At 42.0% G+C, this 27534-nt stretch overlaps 1 protein-coding gene across 1 annotated transcript in view; it reads right to left on the bottom strand.

The window, feature by feature from the left end:
- DCAF1 (DDB1 and CUL4 associated factor 1) overlaps positions 1 to 27534 on the bottom strand; it is a gene marked incomplete in the record, with an annotated part of 1406260 nt that overhangs the window by 1017369 nt on the left and 361357 nt on the right. The window contains 1 exon segment of the mRNA XM_044078852.1: positions 12784 to 12921. Coding sequence (XP_043934787.1) covers positions 12784 to 12921 — 138 coding nt within the window.

Raw genomic sequence — 27534 nt, 5'->3', positions numbered from 1 at the left:
CCCAGTGGGCCATCCCAGTAAACAAATGCAAATAAATAAATCTGGCCGTCTGCCCGATTTACACTTCATTTAGCTGCTTTACTTGCTGATGGTTGCCACTGGTGTTGTACTGTTTGCTGATTTCTGACAACTGTTCTTTTGAGAAGCTTTACTGGCAGTTGTTACTCTACAAGTTGCTACTTAGTATTTTTGTTTGTTGGTACTTAATTGTTTTATTCCAGTAATTTTGCCCCCACTACACACAACTTCCTTTGTTTTACAGGTCTGTAAAAATGTGACGTGTTTGACAGCCTCTTGGCAGATTACCACAGAGCTCAATCATGTCTGCTGTCCTTGCTTGTGCCTTTGAAATGACTTTCGTTGCATCACGTGCCATCCAAGCACAAGTTAAGTACTTGTATTTAAACATCACACTTCCAGAAGCTATTTTAGTAATAAACTGATGATTGTTTTGTGCATTTATTGGTATAAGGCTGAAATTACTCCATTTGCTCAAACTGTCTTGCTATTGGACAGACTGACCTGAAATTGCCTTGTTTGTTAAATTTATCTGTTAGTATACACTCAAGCAATCTTTTGTGTGCCTTTACATTAAGAGGAATGGGATATTCCTTTTATTTAGTGACAGTAGGTAGTGGCCTGTTCTACCAGAGTTGGAAAACACAGAAGTTTACCTATAAAATTAGTGCTAGGACTGTAACCTGCAATTTAGTGATGCAATGCAGAAAGTTAAGCTCAGAGCAGCCAGTCTGCATGTCAGGTGGCACTAGTAAAATATCATAGCACTATCTAAAAATATATCAAAGCACTATTCAACATTAGTCTATAACCTTAGACACCACCCCATACAACATAGATATGTCATTTCCAACTATCTCTGTAGTTAGCTAGATATGGGCACCCTTAGACAATGTAGCCATTGCCTCATATTTACAGATAACCTTTTAATCCTTAAGGAAACCATGACTTTATACAAGAGATGTACATACACAATTTTCTTGGAGACAAAAAGTTCACACACAAATAAGGTTGTAAAAATGAAGACAACATACACCAGAGAGTGTCCACCACACAGACCATCTTATGCTGATGCACAGAAAAGCAATCTTCCCAAACCTCAAAGACCTCATAAGCATGCAAACGACAATGCCTATCAGCAATCTTTAAAGTGCACACCACAAGCAACCTCTCTGGATTACATGGAGGGAGGCATTATGGACATCTCTTAAGGTGTCTCAAACTGGTACATGCTTTGCAATGAACAGCATCCTAGCATCACCATGTATGATGCCACAGTATGACCAAAAACTGACGTCAACAATTGGCTTAGTTTATGGTGTCAATCTAGGGGGATTCAGTATCTGTCAGCTTAGGAGGATACGGTCAACAGATTACATTGCTTTATCAAAGATGATTTGCATTTGTCCCACCTGGGACCTAGATTTTGGATAAAAATGTACTCCCCCCCCACCCCACCCCCATACAGCCTTTTTTTGCAATGCCAAAGTCATAAACCTACAGACATAGCAAATAAAACCCAGTAGAACCTAAAGGTGGTACTACTCAATAATAGGAGCTTTAAGAACAAACTCCACACCCTACAAGCTCTCCTCTCTCTGAAGAATGTAGACATTTATGCAGTTACTACATAGGGGTTAAAGTTGCAGTAAGTACGCAGGCATTGCAAGGCTACAGTGCCTTTCACACCTTTAGACAAGCAGCTGTGCAGACAGGGACTAGAAGTGGAGGTGTCACAATTTACATGAGTAACAAGTATACCTCAAGGTTGGTTAAACAGGATGATACCCTGGAGTTCATCCACATACAACTCAACTTAGACCATATCTTAGCAAGTTACAGGTCACAATCTATGCCTCAAGAATCACATAACTACCCCTCTTTACACTGGGAAACATACACTGCCCCCAACTTGCAGGCACATTTCCTGGAGTTTAACACAAATGTCCTTAATCAGATAGTATGTACTTCAACCAGAGGTTCAAATAAACTGGACCTTGTTCTCACAAATATGGGAGAAAACTGCACCGCCTCGTGTGTCACATCCTCACCAGTGAGGTCTCATCACAAAGCTGTCTCGTCTGAAATAAAAATCAACTTGCAATTCCCAGCAAAACCTGTTACAGTTAGGAACTATTCTAAAGCAAACTACATCCTGTTATGCAACAGTTTGTCAAACTTCAATGCCCCGCCCAACCCAGAGTTCACAACAGCCAATGCAGAATTATTCACTGAAACACTGTACAAGCAAACATGTAAATGGCTGAACAGAGGCTGCTGTACCTACCACAGGTAAGCCCAAAACAACCTCCAAAAACAAACCACACTACTGGAATCCTAATCTTAATGGGGCGCATAATAAAAAGAAAAAAAGTCAAGGCCAAAGTCAAAAAAGTACAGTTTTGTACCTACCATAAATGTAGATGTCCGATAGGTATGCATCTGCAGTCCTAACATATGGGTTGTCCTGCCTCAGGCAGCCCTTCGGTCGGCCGGATTCCAAAGTCTGGGTCTGGCCTCGGCTGATGTCGCACTTCACCCGACGTCATAGCTGCTGGGGTATAAAGGCATCAGCAGACGCCATTTTCCTCAGTATTTCTTGCCCCAGATGCCAGGTGCCCTCTAGGAAGGCTAAATTTGGATAAATGCAAATAATTCCAAACAGTACAGAGCAAAAAATATATATATATATATATATATATATATACATATATACAAACAAATACACCATAATAGATTCCCCCAGCTAGCTAAAAGAGGGGTAAATACCCTAGGAATACCACAGAGGGGAAGGAGGGTGGGTAATCCTGACTGCAGATGCATACCTATCGGACATCTACATTTATGGTAGGTACAAAACTGTACTATGTCCTTCAAGGATGCATCTGCAGTCCTAACATATGGGTAGAATACCATAGCCAAACTGGGGGAGGAGGCACTAAGATAAAGATGGTGTAGTTAAGATCCCTTGCAAAACAGCAGTTGCAAAACCTGCTCGGGATCTGGAGTATAAAGGAAGATTATAATACTTGGCAAATGTATGCACGGAGCTCCAAGTAGCAGCTTCTAAAATGTCTTTGGTAGCCACTCCTCGTAGGAAAGCTGTAGTGGTGGCTGTAGCTCTTGTGGAGTGAGGCCTGATATTTTCAGGAGTTGTCTTTCCATGAAAAGAGTAGCAAAATCTAATGCAATTTCCTATCCATTTTGAGATTGTCTGTTTTGAAATTGCTTTTCCTTGCATTCCTGTTGCATATGCTACCAGAAGCTGGTCAGTTTTTCTGTTGGTCTTAGTTCTGTCCAGATAGTAGCGTAATTGTCTGTGCACATCCAAGGTATGTAGTAGTCTTTCCCCCCCGTTCTGTGGGTTGGGGAAGAATGTAGGTAAATGAATCGCTTGGTTCAGTGATACTCTGGAGACCACTTTTGGCATAAAAGTAGGATTAGTTCTCAGAGACACTCTATCCTGATGGAAGATAAGGAAGGGCTGTACTGCCATTAATGCCTGTAACTCAGACACCCTTCTTGCTGAAGTGATTGCTAAGCAGGAAAGCAGTTTTCCAAGATAAAAACTAAGTCTGCTGTTGCTGCTTGTTCAAAAGGGGGAAGTGTTAACTTTTCCAGCACAAAGTTGAGATCCCATGTAGGTAAAGGTGGTTTCCTTGGAGGCTTTACATTTTTGATTCCTCTCAAGAATTGCCTGAGTAGAGGATGAGAGAAGACAGGAGGATCCATGTTGTATTCTGCTGAAATTGCTGATGCATGAATCTTAATGGAGGAGTAGGACAGGCCATTGTGGAACAGTTCTGCTAAGTATTCCAGGATGTGTGCTATGTTTGCCAATGAAACATTTTCTCCTTTTGCTGCACTCCAAATGAGGTATCTTTTCCATTTGGCTGAATAAGTTTTCCTTGTGGAGGGTCTGCGTGCCTCCAGGATAATGTCCTTAACCCTCTGAGATAAATCTGGTTTATTTTGTTTTATGCAATATTCCAAGCAGCTAGCTGCAGTGTCTTCAAGTTTGGATGCAGGATCTTGTAGTTGTTCTGTGTTAGAAGTAAGGGACATAGAGGTAGAGGCCATGAGTGTGTCCGAGACATGCTTCTCAGTAGCGGGTACCAATGTTGCCTTGGCCAGTCTGGAGCTATCAGGATTACCCTTGGCTGATCCTCTCTGATCTTCAGTAGGACTTTGTACATCAAAGGAAGAGGTGGAAATGCATATGCTGTCAGGTTTTTCCAGCTGAAGGAAAGGGAGTCCACCCTCCAGGCAAGTGGGTGGTATGCTCTTGTGCAGAATTTCTTCAATTGGTGGTTGTGTGGGAGGCGAACAGGTCTATCTCTGGCATTCCCCATTTCTTTGTTATGGTTTTGAAGATATCTGGATGCAGCATCCATTCGTGAGCATCCGTGGTAGTTCTGCTTAAGGTGTCTGCTAGTGAATTTTCTTTTCCTGGTACAAATCTGGCCTGTAGTTGAATGTTGAGATTCAGGGCCAAATTCCACAGGTCCATTGCCATCCGGCATAGAGGATATGAGTGCGTACCTCCCTGTTTGTTGATGTACCACATGACTGTGGTATTGTCCGTCCTTATCAGCAGGTGACCTTGTTGAAGGAGTGGTCTGAATGCCTGGATTGCATGTTTCACTGCCAGCATCTCCTTTAGATTTATGTGCAGATTCAGCTGGTCTTGGGTCCATAGGCCTTGTATACACTTGTCCACTATGTGTGCCCCCCAGCCTAAGTCTGAGGCGTCCGTGGTGATGGTCTGGCTTGGATGTGGTTTGTGGAAAGGCAATCCTCTGTTCAACTGACAGGCCTGAGCCCACCACAGGAATTCTTGTTTCAGGCATGGAATTATTGGAATCTGGGCTTCTAGACTGTGCTTGTGTTGAGACCATACATTCCTTAGGTACCATTGCAACTTTCTCATATGCAGCCTGGCATGCGGAATCAGTATTATGCAGGATGCCATGTAACCCAGGGCTTGCAGGACTTTCCTTGCAGTAAGCTGAGTTTGTGTTGTTAATGTCATGAAATAGACTGGTAGTTGCTTTTGTTTTTCTTCTGTGAGAAAAGCCATCTGAGTTGATGTATCCAGTTCTGCACCCAAAAATGTTATCCTTTGGGATGGTACTAGTCTTGACTTTTGCATGTTGACTGTGTATCCCAAGGCTTGCAACAGTTGTATGACATTTTCCAAATCTTTTGTTAATTTTGTCTTGTTGTCCGCTTGTATTAGGCAGTCGTCCAGGTATGGGTAAATTTGAATTCCCTGAAGCCTGCAATGAGCAATTACTGATGCCAGGCATTTCGTGAATACTCTGGGTGCAGTAGATAAGCCAAAGGGCAATGCTGAGAATTGATAATGCTCTGATCCTGCAAGAAATCTGAGGTGTCTTCTGCAATCTGGTCGCATAGGGACGTGCAGGTATGCCTCCTTGAGATCTAGAGTCACCAGCCAAGACTCCTTGCCCAGCATGGGAAGAAGTTGCTGGAGGGTCAGCATTTTGAATTTTGGAACAATGAGGTATGTGTTCAGTGCGGACAAGTCGAGAATAGGTCTCCATTGATTTTCTTTTCTTGGTACAAGGAAAAGCCTGGAGTAAAATCCTTGGCCTTGTTCCATAGGTGGTACCTTTTCTATAGCTCTCATCCTTAGTAAGTTGTTGATTTGTCTTTGAGCCTCTGTTTTTTGGCTTGGTGGTAGGTTTGGCATTCCTCTCTTTTTTGGTAGAGTGTGGAAGTGAAACCTGTAGCCCTTGTGTATTGTTTGTAAAGTCCATTTGTCTCCTGTAATGCAATGCTAGTTGTTGGAAAATAAGGCTAACTTTCCGCCCAAGGGTGCTTCCAGCTGTTCCCTGGTAGGCGGAACCAGGGCCAAGTCATTGTGTCTGTCCTGTGGAAGTGGTTGTAGTTGCATCTGTGGCAGCACTTCTCTGGTTGGCAGGTTGCCACTGACGTCCCCTGTAGGCACCCCTAGATTGACCTCTGCCTCTTGGGCATCTATTTCTGCCTCTCTGTTCTCTGGAGGTGTCTGGAAAGGACCAATTCTTCGAAGGCCAATTTCTGCTAAACCTCGGAGGTTGGACCTGTAAGAAATCCTTGACTGTTTGGACAGATTTTGCCTTTTCTTCCACTTTTTTTAGAACCTCCTGTGCAGGGGAGCCAAACAAACTTTGTTTCTCCATAGGAGCATCTAGGAGTTTTGACTTAACATGGTCTGGTAAAGATTGTTCTTTTAACCAGGCATGCCTTCGAATCACTGCTCCAGTCATAGCTGATCTAAAGGAAGCCTCCAGTGCATCATAGCCACATTTTAAGAAATGATTACTGACCTGCTGAGAGTTATCTACCAAATCCTGTAGGGACTTGCGGTCTATAGGTTCAGGAGAGGACAGTTTTTTATTTAGCTGGTCTAACAAAAATTCCTGGTACTGAATCATGTGAAATTGACAGTTTAAGGCCCTGGCCGAAAGAGTAGCAGAAGTATAAACCTTTTTACCCCATCTTTCTAATGCTCTAGATTCCCTTTCAGAGGGAAGAGGGTTTTTGGCAGAGGCAGCTGCCACACCTTTAGGGCCCTGTGAAATGGTTTCTGGGTCTGCAACAGGAGCCTTATACAAGTGGTAGTGTGTGTCCGGGACCCTGTAATATCTGTCAGGCTTGGCAGGGGCCAGAGGAAGAGAATCAGGGGCAGTACAGGCATCATTATATGCATCATCAACAACTGATAGTACTGGAGGAATGGCTAAGGGCCTATGCTGTGGTAAGTGTAAAAAAGTCCTTAGCCTTTTCCTTGAATCTGAAAAATGCTGGCCCTGCCATTGGAAGTGTTCCCTCATAGCATGTAGGGTTTCCCCAAAAGAAAATTCTTCAGGAGGAGAAGCAGAAGGAATGGAGTCTTCTGCATCAGAAGACTCATAAGGAGAATATGGGCCTTCCTGATGGTCTGAAATAGAGTCATCCGAGGAATAATCTGTAGAGACAGGTTCCGGGGGTTCAGTCCTAGACCTCTTATCTGGAGGGGGTTGAGAGGCCCTGTCTGGGTGAGGTTGGAATCCCCTGATCAAAGAGATAAGATCCTCAGCCAGGCTGAGTATTTGGGAACTAGAGGTAGGCCTGTGTGAGGGAGTTTTAGCAGGTAAGGCCTTTGAAGATTTAGCTGCTTTAGCCCTGGAAAAGGCCTTGATAGACATAGAAGCAGTGGGTCTAGCAGCCCCACGTGCAGGGGTAGAAATGTCTAAAGGAATAGTGTCAGACAAATCCTGGGTGCCTGCTTCTGTAGCAGTAATTTCAGTAGCAGATTCAGCCATGCTCTGTGAGGCCTCGGTTATCGGAGGCATGCTTTCGGCCGAAGGAAGAACCGAGACACTCGCGGTTGGCCTAACCATGGTTTCAGCCGAAACCGCGGACCGCGAGTGTCGGTCCTTTTCCTTGCGCTTTTTAGCTAATTGTGTAGTCGGAGTCTCCGACGGCATTTTATATGCAAAAGCGAGACCAAAAAACTCCTCTGCAAACTCCAACCGACGTCTAAGCGTCCGTCGGTTGAAGGAAGCACAGGCTAGACAAGCTGATACGTCGTGGTCTGGGCCTAAGCAAGGAAGGCAGTAAGAGTGGAAATCCTTATGAGGTATTTGTTTCCCACAAGTTAAACAATTATTTACTTTGTCTGACATCGGCTGAGGCAAGAAAGAGTCCCCAATGGGGTACTTAGCTTTTTAGAAGTCTTCGGTAGTAGAAATCTCTGGATCTGACCGACCGGCACTTGCAAACAGCTTCTGCTTCGGGCACCGCGCGGCAAGAAAGACGGAGGAAAATGGCGTCGGCTGATGCCTTTATACCCCAGCAGCTATGACGTCGGGTGAAGTACGACATCAGCCGAGGCCAGACCCAGACTTTGGAATCCGGCCGACCGAAGGGCTGCCTGAGGCAGGACAACCCATATGTTAGGACTGCAAATGCATCCTTGAAGGACATCACCAACTCTCAGAATAATAAGAGAATACTAATAAAACTAAACAGGAAACTAAGTGGACCGATTAAATCTAACAAGGCCATATACGACGGCAAGACAGCTTCTCAGGCTACAGACTACCACAAGACCTTTTAAGGTTATGTCCAAAACCTCAAAGGTAACATGCAACGCCGTGCAATGGTACCAACCTTCATCAAACAGACTGACACAGTGAATCTGTCGGCTGACAAATTCAGCTCAAGTTTCTAAATCCTCCACCCCTACAACTTGGGAAATGCTCAGTGGCATACCCCCCCCCAAAACTATTAGCAGGGAGCAGGTTATAGCGGTGCTCATCAAAGCTAAAAGCGCAGCCTCAATGGCGCCAGACAGTATCCCAGGTTGCCTCAACAGCCCAAAACATGACCTATCAGGACAACTTCAGTCACTTTTCATCAGCAGCTTAAAAACAGGCTGCTTACCAAGCGAATGGAAGACAGCAACGGTTATCTCCTTCACAAAGCTGGACCATCAACCAACCCCGGAAACTACAGGCCCATTTGTCTCACTAGTCTAACATGCAAAGCCATGGAACGAATTATTATAGAAATGATCAACAAATACATTGGCAACCTAGAGACAGCGGCCCCAACCCAGTTTGGTTTTGTCAAACAAGGTCATGCTTACTTAAGCTGGGAGACTTATTTGAGAAGATAACCAAGGCAATAGATAAAAGGGAAAAAAGTGCATACCGCCCACTTAGACCTATCTAAGGCATTCGACACAATAACCTACTCCGGTATTGTGGACACTCATCAAATTAGTCATAAATCCCTACACAACTCAATGGATTGCCAACTGGCTCACACACCGGCCCAAAAAGTCAGGATTAGTGAGACAACATCCACCAAGAGGCAGGTCACCAGTGGAGCACCACAGGGTTCCATGTTGGCCCACACGCCTGTTCGGCATTTACTTTTCGGAGGTCAAAGCTAATGTCAAGGACTTCTAGCTCACCAAGTTCACAGACTACTGCAAATTGGGAGCCATCAATAATCCCTCCATGACACTAACATCCTAAAAGTGTCTAACACAGACAAATGACTGCTGCCAAAGCCACAGATTAAAACTCAATGTAAAGAAGTGCATTATGGTGCCTTTGGGGAAAATGTCTGCCCAGTAAATTACTCCATTGATATGGCACCCCTAAACATTGCGGAAAATATGTATCTGGCCCTTAAACAGCATATACCCAAGATAGTACGAAAATTATTCAGTCTCAACTTATAAGCAGGTCCAAGGAAGTTATACTGCCACTTTACTCATCCCTTGTCGGCCTCATCAAGGATTGCAATTTCCCCGACATGTACTGGACTAGGTATATGTAAGAGTTGAAATGCTCACACAGGTTCCTCACAGAGGATCCAGAGTATTAACTAACCATCATATACAGACTGCATTAGATCCCCATCCCTTGTCTCCTACAGTTTGCTGAAAGGTGATCTGTGCTTGGCATATAAAGCATTCTTAGATCCAGCCCCGATGGAGCTTTTACACATCTACAAAATGAGCAGCACCAGAAACACTAGATGAGGAATTTGGACTTTGTTTGCAACAGAAACAGAACATGCTGACAAAACAGATATGCGACTCAAAGGACCCACATGTTCTGGAGTACGTTTCCCAATCCATGTGAAGCAGAGCCTAACCCAATTCATAACCCTGACCAATGGAAGGGAAATCCCAAATTTATTCCCATGCTGGTCTCCCTGTTGAATGAAGGCAGAGGACAACAGAAAATATTTCATATTTGGATGAGTAATCATAAATTCATCCCCCAGGGTGGCACCTATGTCTTTTACAAAGGCCAACAGTTAGTCCCCAACATACCCCCATAACGTTTTAGCAACTTCTTAACATACCCTTCCATTAAAATACACATGTTACCAAAGGATACAATTGGGCTGGTCTTACGGATAGGCTTATAAATGTCCTGGTGGTCGTTATACTTGTACGTACCCATGAACAAGGGATTGACATTTTACTCACTGCATGAATATCCTGCAATCAATGTAGCTGACAGGGCGGCAGTTTATTGGGTACACCAATTAATTTAGCATTGTATTCTGCTGAGTATGCCCTGAAAAAAAGGAAATGTTACATGTATGAAAATATTCTGATTCACAACTAATTTAATAATAAGGAGGTGACCAATTTCTCAAAGGTGGAGAAACTAGGTATTTGATTGACTAGAAACATACCCAGCTATGGGAGGCAAGAGAGAAAGGGTTACCGCAGTCTTCTCAGAAATGGGGTTAGGGCTTAGAAAGAGAAAGTAACATCTACTGATGGGAAGGGGGTTAGCAACATTTATGGTACACAAAATAAATAAAAATTATATACTTCCCGTAACACCACATCTGAAGGGTCAGGATCATCCCTGACTGCAGGACTTAGGACAACCCAGGTCCTAAAATTACTCAGCATGAAACTTTCCCAGGCTACCAAGCTCCTCACCTTTACTCCCCCAACTTGACCTGTTAAGTGCTACTATGGCTATCTCCACATCAAAAAAACTTTCAACAATTCATGCAGAAAATAGCAGAAAAGACAACGGAAGTAAACATGAACAGCAGCACTGTCTTTCCAACAGAGAGAGGAAATAGTGGAATTAACAAATCGCCAATACTCTCACTCCAAAATAAGGCTATATAAAGGCAAAGTGAAGCTGGAAGATATTCTCCCCAAAGCATAAAATCAAGCAACAAGGGTCTGTGACAATACAAGGTACTGTCATCAGTATAAGGAAGAATAGGGAAGTGCATGTGTAACATATGCCAGCATAGTTAGCTGGAGTTTTGTAAATAATTTTGTTTCCTTTGACTATCACATTTTTAACACAAGTATCTGTACAAGTCAATGTATCAACAGTGTAATTATAACTGATTAAATGTTTATGTTTAAACAAAAGAATTCTGAAAGGGAAGAATAGAAATTTTTGAAATTGTTCTACAGCTTTCAGATACTGCAACAGATCTTAGCAAAGTTCAGTGTGTGCATTACACCAGAGTCAGGTGATCAAATGTGTCATTCTGTAATCAGCACTGAAAGGATGGGACTCACAGCAGTTTCCTTTGATTTCTTTGGAACCAGATTTAAAAATCTGTGACAGTTATCACAGTCACTTCAGTTAGTTGAGTTCAGTTAGTCAGAAGCTCATTACCTTGCCTTGTGGAAGTAAGCATCTCAGCATCCTATCTTGCCTAGCTGTATTAAGTTAGCTAGGGAACAGTTACTCTTTAGACAGTCAGGACATACAGTGAGATTAGTTAAGTACTGTTTTTCTGCATCAGTGTGAATCTGTCCAACTGTGTTATTTTCATTTCTCCTGTGATTGAAACTCTGGTGTTTATTGTACTTGGGTATTTAGTATTTTCAGGTTTTCTATTTCAGTACTTACTACACATTTTTTAATACCTTTCACCGTGCCTGGTCTTTTAACATCTTGAGAGTACCTGTGCTTATTTTAGTGATGCACTTGCCACTCAGAAAAGGCTGGTTGCTTTGGTTACACACTAACATTTATACTAGTATTGATTTTACTCAGTGTGATTAGATACCCTTGTATGAGCCTTAGCGTGGTTGACTGGTGGAAGCATGTTCACCTTATTGTCTGGGCAGGGGGGGGGGTACAGCTAGTAAATCTGTGCCAGCTTTTCCCAGGAGAGAGAGCGTGTCTGTGTGTGTCTCTGTGTGCCGCTGTGTGTGTCAGCTACTTGGAACTGGGACACGGTGCTCCAAAGTGAGTCTTGTTTAGGATCTGGCGATACAGAGTCCAGTTCCAGGTCTGGAACATGTTCCATTTGCTCTTGGGGGAAATTGTGCTTAATGCGGAGAGCTGCATCTGAAAATACTGTGTAAATCCATTCCTGTTCTTAGTGACCATCTCGCAACCAGTGTCAGTAGTAAAGCTTGAGGCTCCTTGATTACTGGCCTGGGGTTGAGAGGCCATCACAGGTTCCAAGAGAAAGGTCACAGGACCTGCCTTGTATGAGACCCACCATTGCCAAAATACCTGAACAGGACAAGGAAGTGCACTGTTATCCTATGGAACCATACTGGGAAAAACAGGAAGCATAAAAGTGCATAATTTGTAGATGCCACAATTCACACATTACCAAATGAAACAAAAAAGTTGACAGAAAGCTAGCACAATGGAAAACATGGTAATAGGCAATTATTTTGAAAAACATGAATATGAACTGAGCACACTCAAAACTGTAGTTTAGAACACTAAGAAAAAGTTTAAGGATGACTAAATATGTACACCTTGGTCAACATACAATTAATCAGGCTGCATGGAAAACGTTCACAATTTCTACATCATTTCCTATATCTCTAATAAACCTATACTGTTTGGCAGATTGCACAGAGGGTTAAGGATGTGTGCTGTAGTTCCTGTCATACAGGGTTTGATTCCCTCTGCCCTCATTTACCTACCGTGTGACCTTGAGCAAATCACTTGACCAGACAATGATTAACAAATGGGAATGACAATTATACTGAAGCTGACAGTACAACTCCATGGAAGTATCAAACAATTTCAAATCTTCTGCTAAAAAAGCAAGTTAAACAGGAGTGAGAAATTCAACTCAAAGTAACAATGCAAACCAGTAGCAAGAATGTAGTACAGCACAATATTTCTACACATGCACAGCATGACAAAAATAAACAATGAAATGTGAGAATGCCAGTGCATCATAACTTGTGTGTCAAATTTACAGTGATCACAGACAGAAAACTACGTTTACCAGCTGTGAGTTCTCTTCCCTGTAGTTAGCAGCAATATCTTGATTCTCCATGGCTCCAGCGAGCAAGCCCGTAGCGTAAGTCCTTAATGGCTGCTGTGCCTCTCGTGCCCATTTGAATAAGTTTTCAACAATTCCTTCCTAGACAAAAAGAGAAGAAACCATGACACTTGCAAAACTTGCAAAAAGGAAGGAGTACTTGCCACAACAGTTAACCTGTGAAAAGGAATTAAGCAGAAAGTAAATTATACTGTCTTCTACACCTTCATATTATGCTATTAATCTTGACTTACCCCATTTCAGGTAAATGGCCAAATGAAACCCACTCACTCTCTGGACCAGAGCTGCAGGGTGTGCACACCTCAATTTTCTCCAGTTTTTACCCCATTCAAACAAAGATTGTATCTGTAAGCGCCCATACAAATTAAATATAATAAAACTTGAATTTACTTACAAAGATCCTAATGCTATGACAGTTTTGCCAGAAAGTGGGGGGCATTGAAATGGATTATGAAGCACTCCCCTTACAAAAAACTAAAAAAAAAAATTACTACCTACTCTGAATCACCCAGATGAAGAGAACAGAAAGTACAGTTGTGCCCCCCTTATGTCAGAGTAGATCAATGTTGCAATACTGATTCTTGGGTCTTCTTGCCATGCAGAAGTACCTGAATGGCCCACTTTCCAGAGTCTCTGCATCTTCCCTAGCAGATAGATGTCAAATATCTGGACATCAGAATATAAAAAGGGCATCCATTGGGACCATTTCAGGTCTTTCTAAGCAGTGAACAAGCAGTCTGATGCCAAGGACAATACTACCTCCTCAGCTGTCTGTACTTGAGTGAAAAGGAGTAAAACCACAGGAGGCAGAGAGGGGATAATGGAAATAACAGGACTATCTGCAGAATACCCCTCTACCCCTTGCACCCAACAAGGGGGGGGGCAAGTGGTCAGCAGTCAGAGAGATTGGAAGGTGGGAGTATGTACTGCAACACTGACTGACCTAATGGAACAGGTACAATTATGATAAGTGGGATGCAACTACATTATGTTCTTCGTAGTCAATGCTGCAGTACTGACTCTTGGAAGGACTCCCAAAGCTAACAGATAGGTTGTAGGTAATCAGAATGACCCTAGAAAAGAATGTGCTGCAGGATGGTAGCAGTGAAACATGTTCCAGCCCTGGAGACATTGCCTAGGTTACAGTACTGCATAAAGGTGTGCACACAGTTCCATGTGGTTGCTCCTAGGATGGCCTGGGTAAGGATTTCTTTGAGGAATGCAGTGGTATTTTGGCACATGCCTGGTGGAGTGGGCTTCAATATGCCCAGGTAGTTCTTTTCCAGTGTGAGTAACAGAACTTAATACGGTTTGCCATCTATTTTGAAATGGTTTGTTTGGTAACAGGCATGTCTTGTTTACCTGCTGTAAAAGCAATTAATATTTTTTCTGCTCTAGTAGATGTTTTTTGCTTGATTTACCTGAGCACATCCAGGACATAGAGAACATTTTCTGCCCTGTTGTATGGATTTGGGAAGAAGGCTGACATGTGGATAGCCTGGTAAAATTTCAATACCAGCTTTGACATAAAGGGTGGGTTTGTTCCAAGGGTTATCTTATCCCCGTCTAAACAAGGCTGAGAAGTACTGCAAGACTGGGTTAACGTCTGCCTGAGATACTGTTCGTGTTTTTGCCGACACCAGGTGGAAAATATTGTTTACATTTTGCCACATATGATTTCTTAGTATTGGGTTTGCTTGCTTCCTTTAGAATGGAAAACACATCCCTGGGACAGGAGGCATACCTTGGCATCAAAATCCACTCCTCTAGGTCGCTAACCTGCAGGTGGAAAACAGATCCCTTGGCTTGGCTGATCTACTTCCTGAAGTAGGGTACATAATCTCCCCTTGCTGAGTGTCAAGAAGAGGGAGAGCCAGTTCAGTCTCAGCCAGAATGAAGCCCCTAGGATCACACTGGGTCTGTCCATCCTGACTTCCGTCAGTACCTTGGGGATCAGAGAAAAAGGGTGGAAAAGCATACAGAAACTAGTTTATCATCATGATTAAGAAAGCATCTATTTTCCAAGTCCAGTCTGTTGAGTTCTGGTGCAGAATGCCAAAAGGACCGCCCTCATCTCTAGAAAGTTTATGTGCAAATTGGTCTCGACCGGGGACCAAAGGCCTTGGACTGTCCTGCCCAAACAATGCCCCCACCCACCCAAGTTGGGTGGCATCCGTGGTCACTGTGGCTTGGACAGGGGCTGTAACAAAAGGTCATCCCTCCAAGATTTCCAGACAGCACATCCACCATGAATGACCAGCAGGACTCGACAGTGTACTGGATACGATAAAGTTCCAACAGGGACCTCAACATTGATTCTGCCGAGGGAAGATGAGAACGGTAGATAAGGGAGATAAGGGTGTTGTATTCTCTCTGTGGTCAGAAAGACTTGGCACTGTAGTGTGTCTATCCTTGCCCCAGTGTAGTCCATCACCTGGACAGGATTTATAAGTGATTTGGATGTGTTGATTGTAACCCCCATATGCAGAGCAAGCTTTAAGAAATGATCCCTGACTTGAGAAAGTAGACACCTGGTGGGAGCAGTGAGGAGCCAATCGTCCAGGTATGGATAGACCTGAATCCCCTGAAGCCTCAGGTGAGCCGCTACCACCATCATTTTGGTGAACACCCTAAGGGCTGTGAGATCAAAGGGTAGGGCTCAAAATTGGTAATGATCGACTCCTAGACGAAGCAGAGGAACCTCCTGGAGCTTCTGTGCATCTTTATGTGATAGTAGGCATCCTGGAGGTCTAACGAGCACATCCAGTCGCTCTCTTGCAGGTACAGCATGATGGACTGTAGTGTGACCATCCGGAATTTTTCTTTGGCAACTGACAGGTTCAGGGTAGATAGGTCCAGAATGGGCCTCAAGTCCCCTATTTTCTTTGGCACCAAAAAGAACCTGGAGTAGGATGCCCAATCAGGACTGATCTGGGGGGACGGATGCGATGGCTCAATTTTCTAGCAGCTTGGAGATTTCCCATGCTGCTGCCTCCCTTTACATGGGTGGTACGTCCAGGAGGTGTTTAGGAGGTTTGGAAGGAACCACAAAGGGGATAGAGTATCCTCTGCATATGATTTGAAGCACCCAGCTGTCTGATGTTATGGACTAGCCAGGTGCAATGACAATCACCCCCCAACTACCTAGAGAGCAAGGGCGCCCGCAGGCAGGTGCAAGGGGGTGCACTTGCACCCCCCTGGAACTGGCTGGCCGAGAAATTAATTTAAATAAAAAAAGTTTTTTTTTTTTTTTTAAAGGGCGTTCCTCTTTAAGAACGCCCTTTGCATCCCGCCCAGGCGCACAGACGCAACAGGTGTTTGCGACCTGAATTCGTCTTCTGTCTGTGCGCGACTGAAGGTTTACGTCCTTATCTTTCGCGCCTACTGGAGATTTGAATTTAAGAGGACGTTCGGACTGCGCCGATGAATATAGAAGTGAAAGGTAGGTGTGTGTATGTGTGACGAGAGACTCCGGACCGGTATAATTCTCAACTACGTAGAATTTTTATCTCACATTACATTTCTGTATTTTTTTGTTTGTATACCCAGCCGCATGCATATACACTATACTGCCCACGGGAACTGAGGTATGCACATGACATTGAGCAGAATTGAATGCAGTGTTTAGCAAATGACTGATTCAGAAACGGCAATGAGCTGAGGCTGAATTAGTACAGTCCTTGTGCCAAGGTAGATGAATTTGTATGATATAAGTATGAGGGAAAGCAGAGAGAACCAGTGTGCTATGGAATATGTCATAGAGCAGCAGCTTGTGAACCTGTGAGTGCTGAATCTGAGAAAATTGTTAAGGCCAAGTTAACTGCAACTTTAAGTTCATTTTTTTAGTATGGCTGCTAGTATGTGCTATAGTACTTGTTCTCATAAAATGAAATGTTAGCCAATACATTCAAATGTTTTAGGAATGTGTACTGAGAGAGGTAATGCAAGGCCAAGGCAATTGTTCACTCACTGCTAGTGATTTCCTATGGTGGAACTTCAATCTCTGGAGAATTCACCCTCAGGCAATTGAATCTCAAATGTCCAGTCTTTGTTCATCAGTAGGGTAACTTATATTTATTTTTCAGCTCAAAATTTTTCTGTGTTCCCACCAAACTAATCTCTCCCAATTTCAAAACTAGCAATTTTCAGAGAAAAGGTGGTGGATTTTACTGAATAAAGAACAGTGATAATTAGAGTTATAGACTTCTTTTACTTCAGTAAATGTATGTTCACTCACATTTTTGTATTTATATTCTGTCATCTCTTCAAATTAATAGAACTAATATTTTTTTTTAAAAGTGTTCCTGATTATTTCTGTATTAGTCCCTTATTCTAGAGGTGGGAGTTTGATAGTTATGGATTTCAGAATTTATATATTTTAGCAACCTTTTAAATTTATAAAAGCTATATTTAAAATCTGTCCCTGATTTTGTCTTTGTCTAGAATTATTGGGCTAAGTCAAATTCAGGACCAGCCTGAGGAGAATGGTGTGTTTGTGGGCATGTTTGTGTGTGCGTGTTTGTGAGAGAGAGAGATGCAAAGAAAAAGAGACTGAGTAAGTTTATATTAATGCAAAACTGTTATAGTTTTGTAAGTGTATTGTAGAACAGCCCTGGTTTTGTCATGTTTTGTCATGTCCATCATAACATGCATTATTTTCTGGTAAATCGCTGGGGATTACAATAAGTCAGCAATGCCAGATATCAAAGATTCAGACTTGTTCTGCACATTAATGCAAAAGCTTTTTAAGTGAATCATGTGTTCATGAAAGAATGAGTGGGTGGTAATTGCAGAACATCCCTGGTTTTGCCACAGTTTTGTCATGTGTGTGTGACTTTAAGTGTTTAAAAGATGTGTGTGTGTGTAAGAAATAGGTAGGTAGTACTCTGAGTCTGTGGATGTAAGAAGTAGGTAGAAGTGTGTATGCGTGTATGTAAGAAATAGGTAGGTAAAAGCAGGTGTGCGTGTGTTTTAAGTGTGTAGAGTATCTATGCTTGGTCATTGATTAGTATTACACACAGATATAAGTACACATAACTAACTTGGTATTAATTAATGTCTTAGTAAATTTGCGAGATCATTGGTTAGGCTACAAATCATCTGCTGGATCAACAGCCTGTTTGAACCTTTAACCTATGATCTCATATGTACACAAAACAAATGTAACTGCAGCTTCCTCATATACGATAGCCATACTTCATGGAACAGAGTGATGGAGCCCTGATTGTGATCCAGATGTCCTGAACTTTAGTGCCTCTGACACAAGAGGAGGAAATATGGGGTGTGAGAAAAAGTTGCTCGTTTCAACTCGCCTGTTACTGGGGGCAGGATTGGGGTAGAGCATGTGTCTGGGCACACTTCCCAACATCTAACATTCCTACACTTAGTACGCAGAGCAGGTAAAGCTCCATGTGGTGCAAAGAATTATGATCAGACTTCTCTGATCTTAACTATACAGTTATGTGTTCTTGAAATGAATGTTATGATTCACCTCATTAGCTTCTCTGTTCCATTCTAGAGGTGAATTTCCTGACATCTGGTTCTTGAACATGTAACAGTTTGTTTATGATCAGAGATTTGATCATAATTATTCATTTTTTCTTAATCATGTCCTGAAATTCTTAATCTGGTGTAAGGAGGTCCATCTTCATCAAGCAGTATGAGTGAATCACATTTCCGGTCAGCTCAGCATCTAAAACTTTGCCAGGGTATTACTCCATCCTCTTTGCCCAAAATGGCTTGCCATCTCGCTTCTGGTGCAGGTCTCCTGCTGCTCCTCATGTTTCCATCGGAGACGGATGCTTTCAAGCAACTTTGCTTTAAAGTTAACTACTTTGTGTAAAACATTGCTGAATTTTGCAATTATCACATCCTTTTCTGAATGGAATTACTGTTTTTGCAGCTTTCTAATCTACAAATCAGGTCAGGTCCATCTGATTTCTTTTTTGCACGGTATTGCTTTCTCTCCCTTTGGCCTTTGCATTCTACACAATAGTGTTTTACTTTCTATTAAACTGTTAGTTCATACATTTAATCTGTCATTTTATTAGATGTTAATATTTTCTAGTACTGAAGCTCTCTAGATCAGTTGCTGTCCCTTGTAGATTTTGGGTAGTTTGTTACATTTATTCTTGGCTCTTGTCTGTACTTTCTAAAAATATTTTGACTGGATAGTCATGCATTTAGAAAGTGTATTTAATGTGGCCACAAAAATGCCCAGAACAGACACACTCTTTTTGCTGTCTGGCTAAGTGAGGAGCACTTTGAATAGAAATGTGGCATTTGTGCTTCTTTCTATCCCCAGATTACAAAGGACTGAAATAACCTTCTTTTGAAAAGTCTTAAGGGTAAGTTGTGCATCCACTCCTGAAGGGACTTGATCTTGAGAACAGTCTTTGGGTTGACACTATTGGTCTCAAGGACAGAGCCTACGCTTTTGGATTTTTCTAACCACAAAGATGAAATAATAGACAGAAAACACAGGTGAAAACTATACTTCTAAAGTTTTTTTTTCAATAAGGTACTAAATAATCCAAGGTGGAAGAATTTTCTAAATTTTCTGTAACAACTCCTTTTTGGGGGGGGAGTTACCAGGATGCCTGTAATATTAGTTGAATATCCATTTAGACAGGTCAGACATGGGTGTTTCCTCTGTTTCTTTTATACAGGTATGTAAGAGTCTGTAATCTGGACCATTTCCAGACAGGCCCATAAATTCCTACTATTGCTGTTCTTTACATTGGATGTAGACTACGAGATGATTGTGAGGGCTTTAATGAAGGTGTTGCAGGAAATTTTACTCATGTCATCCACCTCTGGTACCAGTGGAGGCAAAGGCATTAGTATGAATTTCTGAAGGATGTGGAGTCTTAAACTCAAATGTTTGTCATTATTTAATGACTTCAATCATCAGCTACCTGACAGAAAAGTACAGATTTTAGGAGGAACACAAAAAATATGAGGCAAAAATCTGGACATTCTGCAAAACTTTGTACAATTGAGAGGTATGATGGTGCTTACTGCAGTATTAAGTTTTCTTTGCCTAAACATGTATAAAATCAAAAATCAACTAGTTTTATGTATTTATTGTTTGTTGTTGTCCAGGTTAGCATGATACACATGTTAATCATTGGTGTTGCTGAAGCACGTCAGAAATTTTTTTGTTTGTTTTAATCCCATACCTGACACTTTTTTTTTTTTTTTTTTTTTGTTCAGTAACATAATTGATAGAAGATCTGCAAGATGTTGACTACAAAGGCAGTAGTAGCCTATTGGAGACTTTAGGTCTTATAACTTCAAAGCCGATGCATCAGACAAGAAGCGAGCATTCAGATATAGCAGCGATATGATGTAGTTCATTACTGACAGCAATTCATTTTAGAAATTCTTCATGTTCTAGGTTTTGCATAATTTTAGGATGCAGATAAAATAAGTTGAACTGAGCAGTGTTACAGCTGGAAAAGCAAGATGTCAGTGAAGAAACTAATAGTCAAGATAGGGAATATAAATACTTGTTCTGTAATAACTCGCAAAATCCATGCTATTGTGTTTGCTCGGTGTGTCAAATACAAATCCTTGGCAACACTAACTCAATACCAAGTTTATCTGCTAGTGATCTTGCATGACTGAGAATGTCATTTCTAAAGTGCTCTTCAGCATGGGTGCGGTGCTCCTTGAATGTTTTAATAAGTCTGTTGATGTGTTGTTGAGCCTTTACTATATCAAGTTGAACAGACTGCAACATCTGGGCAACGGCTCAAGAACCGATGAGTAATTTGCAATAAAGAGAGAAATCAGAAATGTGCATGAAGAGCAAGCACTGAGTAACATATGTACATTTTGTCTGGTTTCACCAGCAGAGCTCTTCTGAAGATTAGCCAGGCAAATATTTTCTCAAAGTTCTGACTAAACACAAGAATGGATCTATATTTCTTGATCAGTCATGTCTCACACAGAAGAGGTATATTTGGTACCAATGCTAGTCATTTTGGACGGTCACGGAAAAAAATAATAATCTTCTTGATAACACCAACAGCACTACATATTTCAGGAACATCATTCAGATCATTGACTACAAGGTTTAGTCTGTGAGACGCGCAGTGGATAAAGGCTGTTTATGGATACTTTTCGCAAATCTTTGCCTGAACACCACTCTGGATGCTTGCCATTAGGGAGCAGCCATCATAGCCTTGTCTGAGTAATTTTTCCAAGTCTAGACCGTACTTTATGCATTCACTGACAATGACATTTGATACAGACTGCATCTCTCACAACAATGGGAACAAAAACCGTAAACTCGTCTTGAATACAATCATTAACAAACTGAATGCCCAATGACAGCTGCCCAATGCCTGAAATATCTGCAGTTTCATCTGCTAATACACTAAATCCAACTGCCCTGTTCACTGCACAAACAATCTCCTTTTGAAGTACATGTTTGCATTCTGTCAACAGCTCATTTTGCACCCTATGGGATATGTACCGATCATTTTCTGCAGCTGTTTCACTGTGCTATTTCAATATTGTGTTGCCAGCTTTAATACAAAAATCTAACAAGTTACAAAAATTTCCACCAGAGCCTTCTTTTCCACAGAGGGGAATGTCATGGGTTGCACAGTAAATAACTGTGGATAAAATTGGTTCCAATTTATTTCAGTTCTCTGCAATTTGTTTTGCTATTGCTGCATCTAGCTGTGGAATAACAGCTGTTTCTGGCTTCTGTCGTGTACGAGAAAAATTGGCAGCATCTTCAGTAGAATTTTTGTGCCATGATGATTGCATGTGATTTCTTGCAGACTCATTGAAAGCATTACACTTTGCACTCACAATAGTGATGAAGCTGCTTGCAACCCATGGTGAAGTGACTGAGGAAATAATACACAAGTTAAACAGAGTGGGCCTTTCAGGAGAGGAGAATATGCAAGCCACGGTGAGTACTGCGACAATCAAGTATATCTGAATATAATTGTTTAATAAATAATGACATGCATTTCAGTTTCAGATTTCATATTTAGAAAATACATTCTAACAAATTCTTATATTCTAGCAACTTTCTAAATGTGCCCCTATTTTTGGGCCTTTGTCCCCATCATTGTAACAGGCTTTGTCCAGATTTCTTGTGTTAAGTTTCAGAGGTATGGTGTGTGTGTGTGTCTGTATAAGAAGGAGGTAGCATACCCCTCAGCTGTCCAGGTTTTTGCAGAATGTCCAGATTTTGTGCCCCATATTCTTCCTAAAAAGGATTGAAGTTGCTAAATAATGATAGACATTTGAGTTTTAGATGTCATATCCTATAGAAAAATGCATACCGACATCATCATCTTCTTTCGGTCGCCACAGTGGATCATCTGTTTCCATTTCTTCCTGTCCTCTGCATCTTGCTCTGCACACCAACCACCTGCATGTCCTCTCTCACCACATCCATAAACCTTATCTTAGGCCTTCCTCTCTTCCTGTTACCTGGTAGCTTCATCCTTAGCATCTTTTTCCCAATATACTCAGCATCCCTCCTCAGCACATGTCCAAACCAATGTAATCTTGCCCTCTGGCTTTGTCTCCAAACCTTCCAAACTGGGCTGACCATCTAATATACTTATTCCTAATCCTGTCCACCCTCGTCACACCCAGTGCAAATCTTAACATCTTTAACTCTGCCACATCCAGCTCAAACTCCTGCCTTTTTGTCAGTGCCACTGTCTCCAACCCATATAACATAGCTGGTCTCACTACCCTCTTACAGACCTTCCCTTTCACTCTTACTGGTACTCGTCTGTCACAAATCACTCCTGACACTCTTCTCCACCCACTCCATCCAGCCTGTACCCTCTTCTTCACCTCTCTTCCACACTCACTGTTACTCTGAACTATTGATCCGAAGTATTTAAACTCATCCACCTTCGCCACCTCTACTTCTTGCATCCTCACCATTCCTCTATCCTCCCTCTCATTCACACACATATATTATGTCTTAGTACTGCTGACCTTCATTCTTCTTCTCTCTAGAGCATATCTCCATCTCTCCAGGGTCGTCTCCACCTGTTCCCTACTCTCACTACAGATCACAATGTCATCTGCAAACATCATAGTCCACGGGGACTCCTGTCTGATCTCATCTGTCAACCTGTCCATCACCACTGCAAATAAGAAAGGGCTCAGAGCCGATCCTTGATGTAACCCCACCTCCACCTTAAACACATCTCACTCCCACCTCAGACCTCACCGCTGTCACACTACCCTCGTACATATCCTGTACCACTCTTACATACTTCTCTGACACTCCTGACTTCCTCATACAATACCACAACTCCTAAATAGGCACCCTGTCATATGCTTTCTTTAAGTCTACAAAAACACAATGCAACTCCTTCTGACCTTCTCTGTGCTTCTCCATCAACACTCTCAGACCAAGCATCGCATCTGTAGTGCTTTTTCCTGGCACGAGACCATACTGCTGATCACTAATCATGTCCCTTCTTAACCTAGCTTCCACTACTCTTTCCCATAACTTCATGCTGTGACTGTTCAATTTAATCCCTCTGTAGTTACTACAGATCTGCAGATCACCCTTATTCTTAAAAATTGGTACCAAAACACTTTCTCCATTCCTCAGGCATCCTCTCACTTTCCAAGATTTCATTAAACAATCTAGTTAAAAACTCCACTGCCATTTCACCTAAACACCTCCATGCTTCCACAGGTATGTCATCTAGACCAACAGCCTTTTCATTCTTCATCCTCTACATAGCTATCCTTACTTCCTCCTTGCTAATCCACTGCACTTCATGATTCACTATCTGCACATCATCCAACCTTCTCTCCCTCTCATTCTCTTCATTCATCAACCCCTCAAAGTACTCTTTCCATCTCCTCAACACACTCTCCTCACTTGTGAGTGTGTTTCCCTCATTATCCTTTATCACCTTTACCTGATGCACATCTTTCCTAGCTCGGTCCTTCTGTCTAGCCAATCGGTACAGGTCCTTTTCTCCCTCCTTAGTGTCCAACCTTTAATACAGCTCTTCATACGCCTTATCCTTAGCCTTCACCACCTCTCTCTTTGCCATGCACCTCATCTCCTTATACTCCGGTCTATTTTCTTCATCTGTCTGACAATCCCTCTTCTTTGCAAACCTCTTTCTCTGTATACTCTTCTGTACTTCCTCATTCCACCACCATGTCTCCTTATTGCCCTTACTCTGTCCAGATGTCATACCAAGCACCTTTCTAGCTGTCTCCCTTACTAGGTCTGCTGTAGTTACCCAGCTCTTTGGTAACTCTTCACTGCCACCCAGTGCCTGTCTTAACCCATCCCTGAACTCCACCTCACAATTACCCTTTTTCAATTTCCACCATTTGATCCTTGGTGCTGCCCTCACACTCCTCCTCTTCTTGATCACCGTCATCCTATAAACCACCATTCTATGCTGCCTAACTACATTTTCCCCAGTCACCAGTTTACAGTCTCCAATCTCCTTCAAAATGGCCCTCCTACATAAGATATAATCCACCTGTGTGCATCTTCCTCCACTCTTGTATGTCACCCTCTGCTCCTCCCTCTTGTTAAAATCTGTATTCACCACAGCTATGTCTACCTTTTCGCAAAATCCACTACCATCTGACCTTCTGCATTCCTTTGCTTAACACCATACCTATCCATCACTTCATCATCCACTCTGTTCCCTTCACCAACATGCCCATTAAAATCTGCTCCAATCACCACTCTCTCACCCTTGGGTACAGTCATCACCACTTCATCCAATTCACTCCAAAATTTTTCTTTCTCATCCATCGCACACCCAACTTGTGAAGCATATGCACTAACAACATTCATCATTACACCATCAATTTCCAGCTTCATAAACATCACTCTATCCGTCACTCTTTTCAACTCCAAAACACTCTTAGCATACTGTTCCTTCAGGATAACTCCTATTCCATTTCTCCTCCCATCCACACCATGATAAAACAATTTGAACCTACCTCTGATACACCTAGCCTTACTCCCCTTCCATCTGGTCTCTTGCACACACAATATACCAACCTTCCTTCTCTCCATCATAGAAAATGCATACTAACATAAATCCTGTTATTCTAGCAATGTTCTAAGTTCATGAGAGCAATATTTATAATCTGTCCCTATTTATGTTGGGCTTTGTCCAGATTTCTTGCAGAGGTTGAGGTGTGTGAGAGAAAGTGAAATGCCCTATTTAGAGTTAGCAGGTAGAATTTATTTTCAAGTGTATTTTCAAGGAATTGTGAGCTTCAAGGAAGAGAAGTTTACTGCTGCTCATGCTAAGTCTGCTTAAAATGTGCAACTGTTTTGTTTAGCAAATGGTATCATTATTGTGGTATAGAATTTTAAAGCAGTGTTAGTAGTACAGCAGGTAGCATACCTGCATCTTGATGCAGAGGGCTATAGGTTCTACTCCCACAGCATGTAGATTTGTATTTTAAGGGGTGGAGTGCTGCAGTCCTGGCTATGTCCTCCTTTGGATGAGATGCCTAATGACTATGAACTTGTTTTTCAGCTTACCACCCATTCTGTATTGCAAATATACCAGCTTACCAATTTTAATGCAACATGGGCAGTGCATTCTTCAAGGGCAGCAGGCACTGAATTTGTTGATGAAATGCTGAAATATAAAGTTGCTTTCTAGCAACAACCTCTTCATTAGTTTCAGATGTCTATAATGTGGAATTATTCAGATGACTTTTTTTACTTCTGCAGAGATTGTGCATACTGACTGACATTGATGGATTGTAATGACAAAAGTTTAAGTGACCTTTTATGGTTGAAATGTTTTGAATTGGGCAGTTTGTCATTATTGGCTCGTATGTTTTATTTCATTGCTTGCTGGAAAAACATTCAAAACTATAAATTTAGAACAGTCTAACAAGTGGTGCTGTATTATAGAAGGGATATAATTAAAGTATTTTATATTATAATTAATACAATCTGTATATATTATAATCGTGCATGATCATATGTATAAATATGTACACTTCTTATGCATGGCTACTCTTGCTTATCACCATAACAGGAAGGATACTGTAATGGCTGTGTCAAGAAAAAAGGTCTAAAGCTTTTAGTTAAGCATATAATGAAGTTGTTCACATCAGTGATAATGCAGACCCAGTTTCATATAACTAAGGGTCAACCACACAAAATCAGAAAACACCCAGAATTTCCCTTGCCCGCTCAGTAAAACTAATCTTGAAAAAATAATTAATGTGTATATATTAGGGCTATTGGAATTATCTATCAAAAGATGAAGTGATGATTTACAACTATGTCAATGTTGGGATTATGAAGAAATGCTTGATTAAGCATTAATTAAAAGATATACATAATTTAGTGAATGCGCACAGTTTAAGTTAAATACAGCTATAACATGTCGTGCATTCAGAGCACAGAATGCCAACTTTTATTTAAACAGCAACTTGTGTTACTGAGAGCTAATCTTGGAAGCCAAATAACACTAGTGTTATAAACTAATCTGTTTAAATCTGTATAATCTGAACAGGCTCATGGGACTCAGTTTAGTGTCCTACATGAAAAATACTGAGCTAATGAACACTATTCCCCAGTAGTTGTTTCTAAGTCACTTACAAATAGATAAATAAAACAAGGGGGAGTATTTTGAGGTAAAACAAATATCTTGTCTTTATGGTAGGTAAAAAGTAAAACTCTGTTAGTACCCAAGTAAATAAAATTATTAGCAATGAATGAGAAATTATTCCAGTATAGAGGACTGAACAGCCAAGCCTTCTTGATCAGAATTCAAAAGGGCTGCCAGCTGAAAGTTCCCTTGAGTTAGTTGCAATGTACATGGGGTATGTAAAACAACTCATCATGGATTCCTAATTAAATCCAGATATCTGTAATCATTGCAGACGTAAAGCATAAAACAGTATGCACACTAAGAATTTTGATAGTGTTTATGGCAACTGGGGAGAAATAGCCAAGTAATAGGACCCTGTAATGGCTGCGTGGGGGAGGGGGCTGCATGAGTGGAGGGGGTGGGGCTATGTGGGTGGAGGGGGTGGGGCTTTGTGGGCAGGGCTCGGGTTTGCACCCCCCTGCAAAAAATCCTGCGGGCTCCCTTGCTAGAGAGTAGAGCAGTCAGGCAAATCCCTCAGGGTTGCTGTCCGGGCCTGTCTGAGAAAGGTCCTTAAGACCCAAAATTCCTCGGACCCCCCCCTGCCTCTAGGCTGGTGTCTATCCTGTCCCCCACTGCCTCTGGGGGAAGAAGAGCTCCGAGTCTCCCGGGAATACTGTGCCTTCCGTAAACGCATCTTCTTTTGCCCTCTCTGATTCTGGGAAAAGGATCTTTGACGGTTCGAGAAGCGGATTCCGATGGCAGACAGTGTCTTCCTGTCCTTCTCACTCTGGATTAAAGTCTCTGATGGGCTTACCAAAAAGAGTAGAGCCGTCATAAGGGGTGTTGGCAAAATACCCCTTGAAAGGTTCTGAAAACTGACAGTTTGAGCCAGGCGTTGCGCCTCATGGACACGCCGGACCCAGCAGCCCTAGCCACTCCTTCGGTAGCATGCGAGAGGAGTAGCATGGACATGTTGCTGACTGTCCTCCTGCAACATGGACTTGGGGGGAGTCTCAGCCAGCACCTTTTTACCAGGTCGCGCTGGAGTCTCATGTTGGGGGCCAGGTAGTTCAGCTCCCTGATAGAAAAGGTT

The sequence above is a fragment of the Protopterus annectens genome, chromosome 7.part1, assembly GCF_019279795.1.
Source record: "Protopterus annectens isolate FY-2018-M chromosome 7.part1, PAN1.0, whole genome shotgun sequence".
Taxonomy (NCBI): domain Eukaryota; kingdom Metazoa; phylum Chordata; order Ceratodontiformes; family Protopteridae; genus Protopterus; species Protopterus annectens.
The sequence above is the reverse complement of the archived record's forward strand: the minus strand, read 5'-3'. Positions and strand labels throughout refer to the sequence as shown.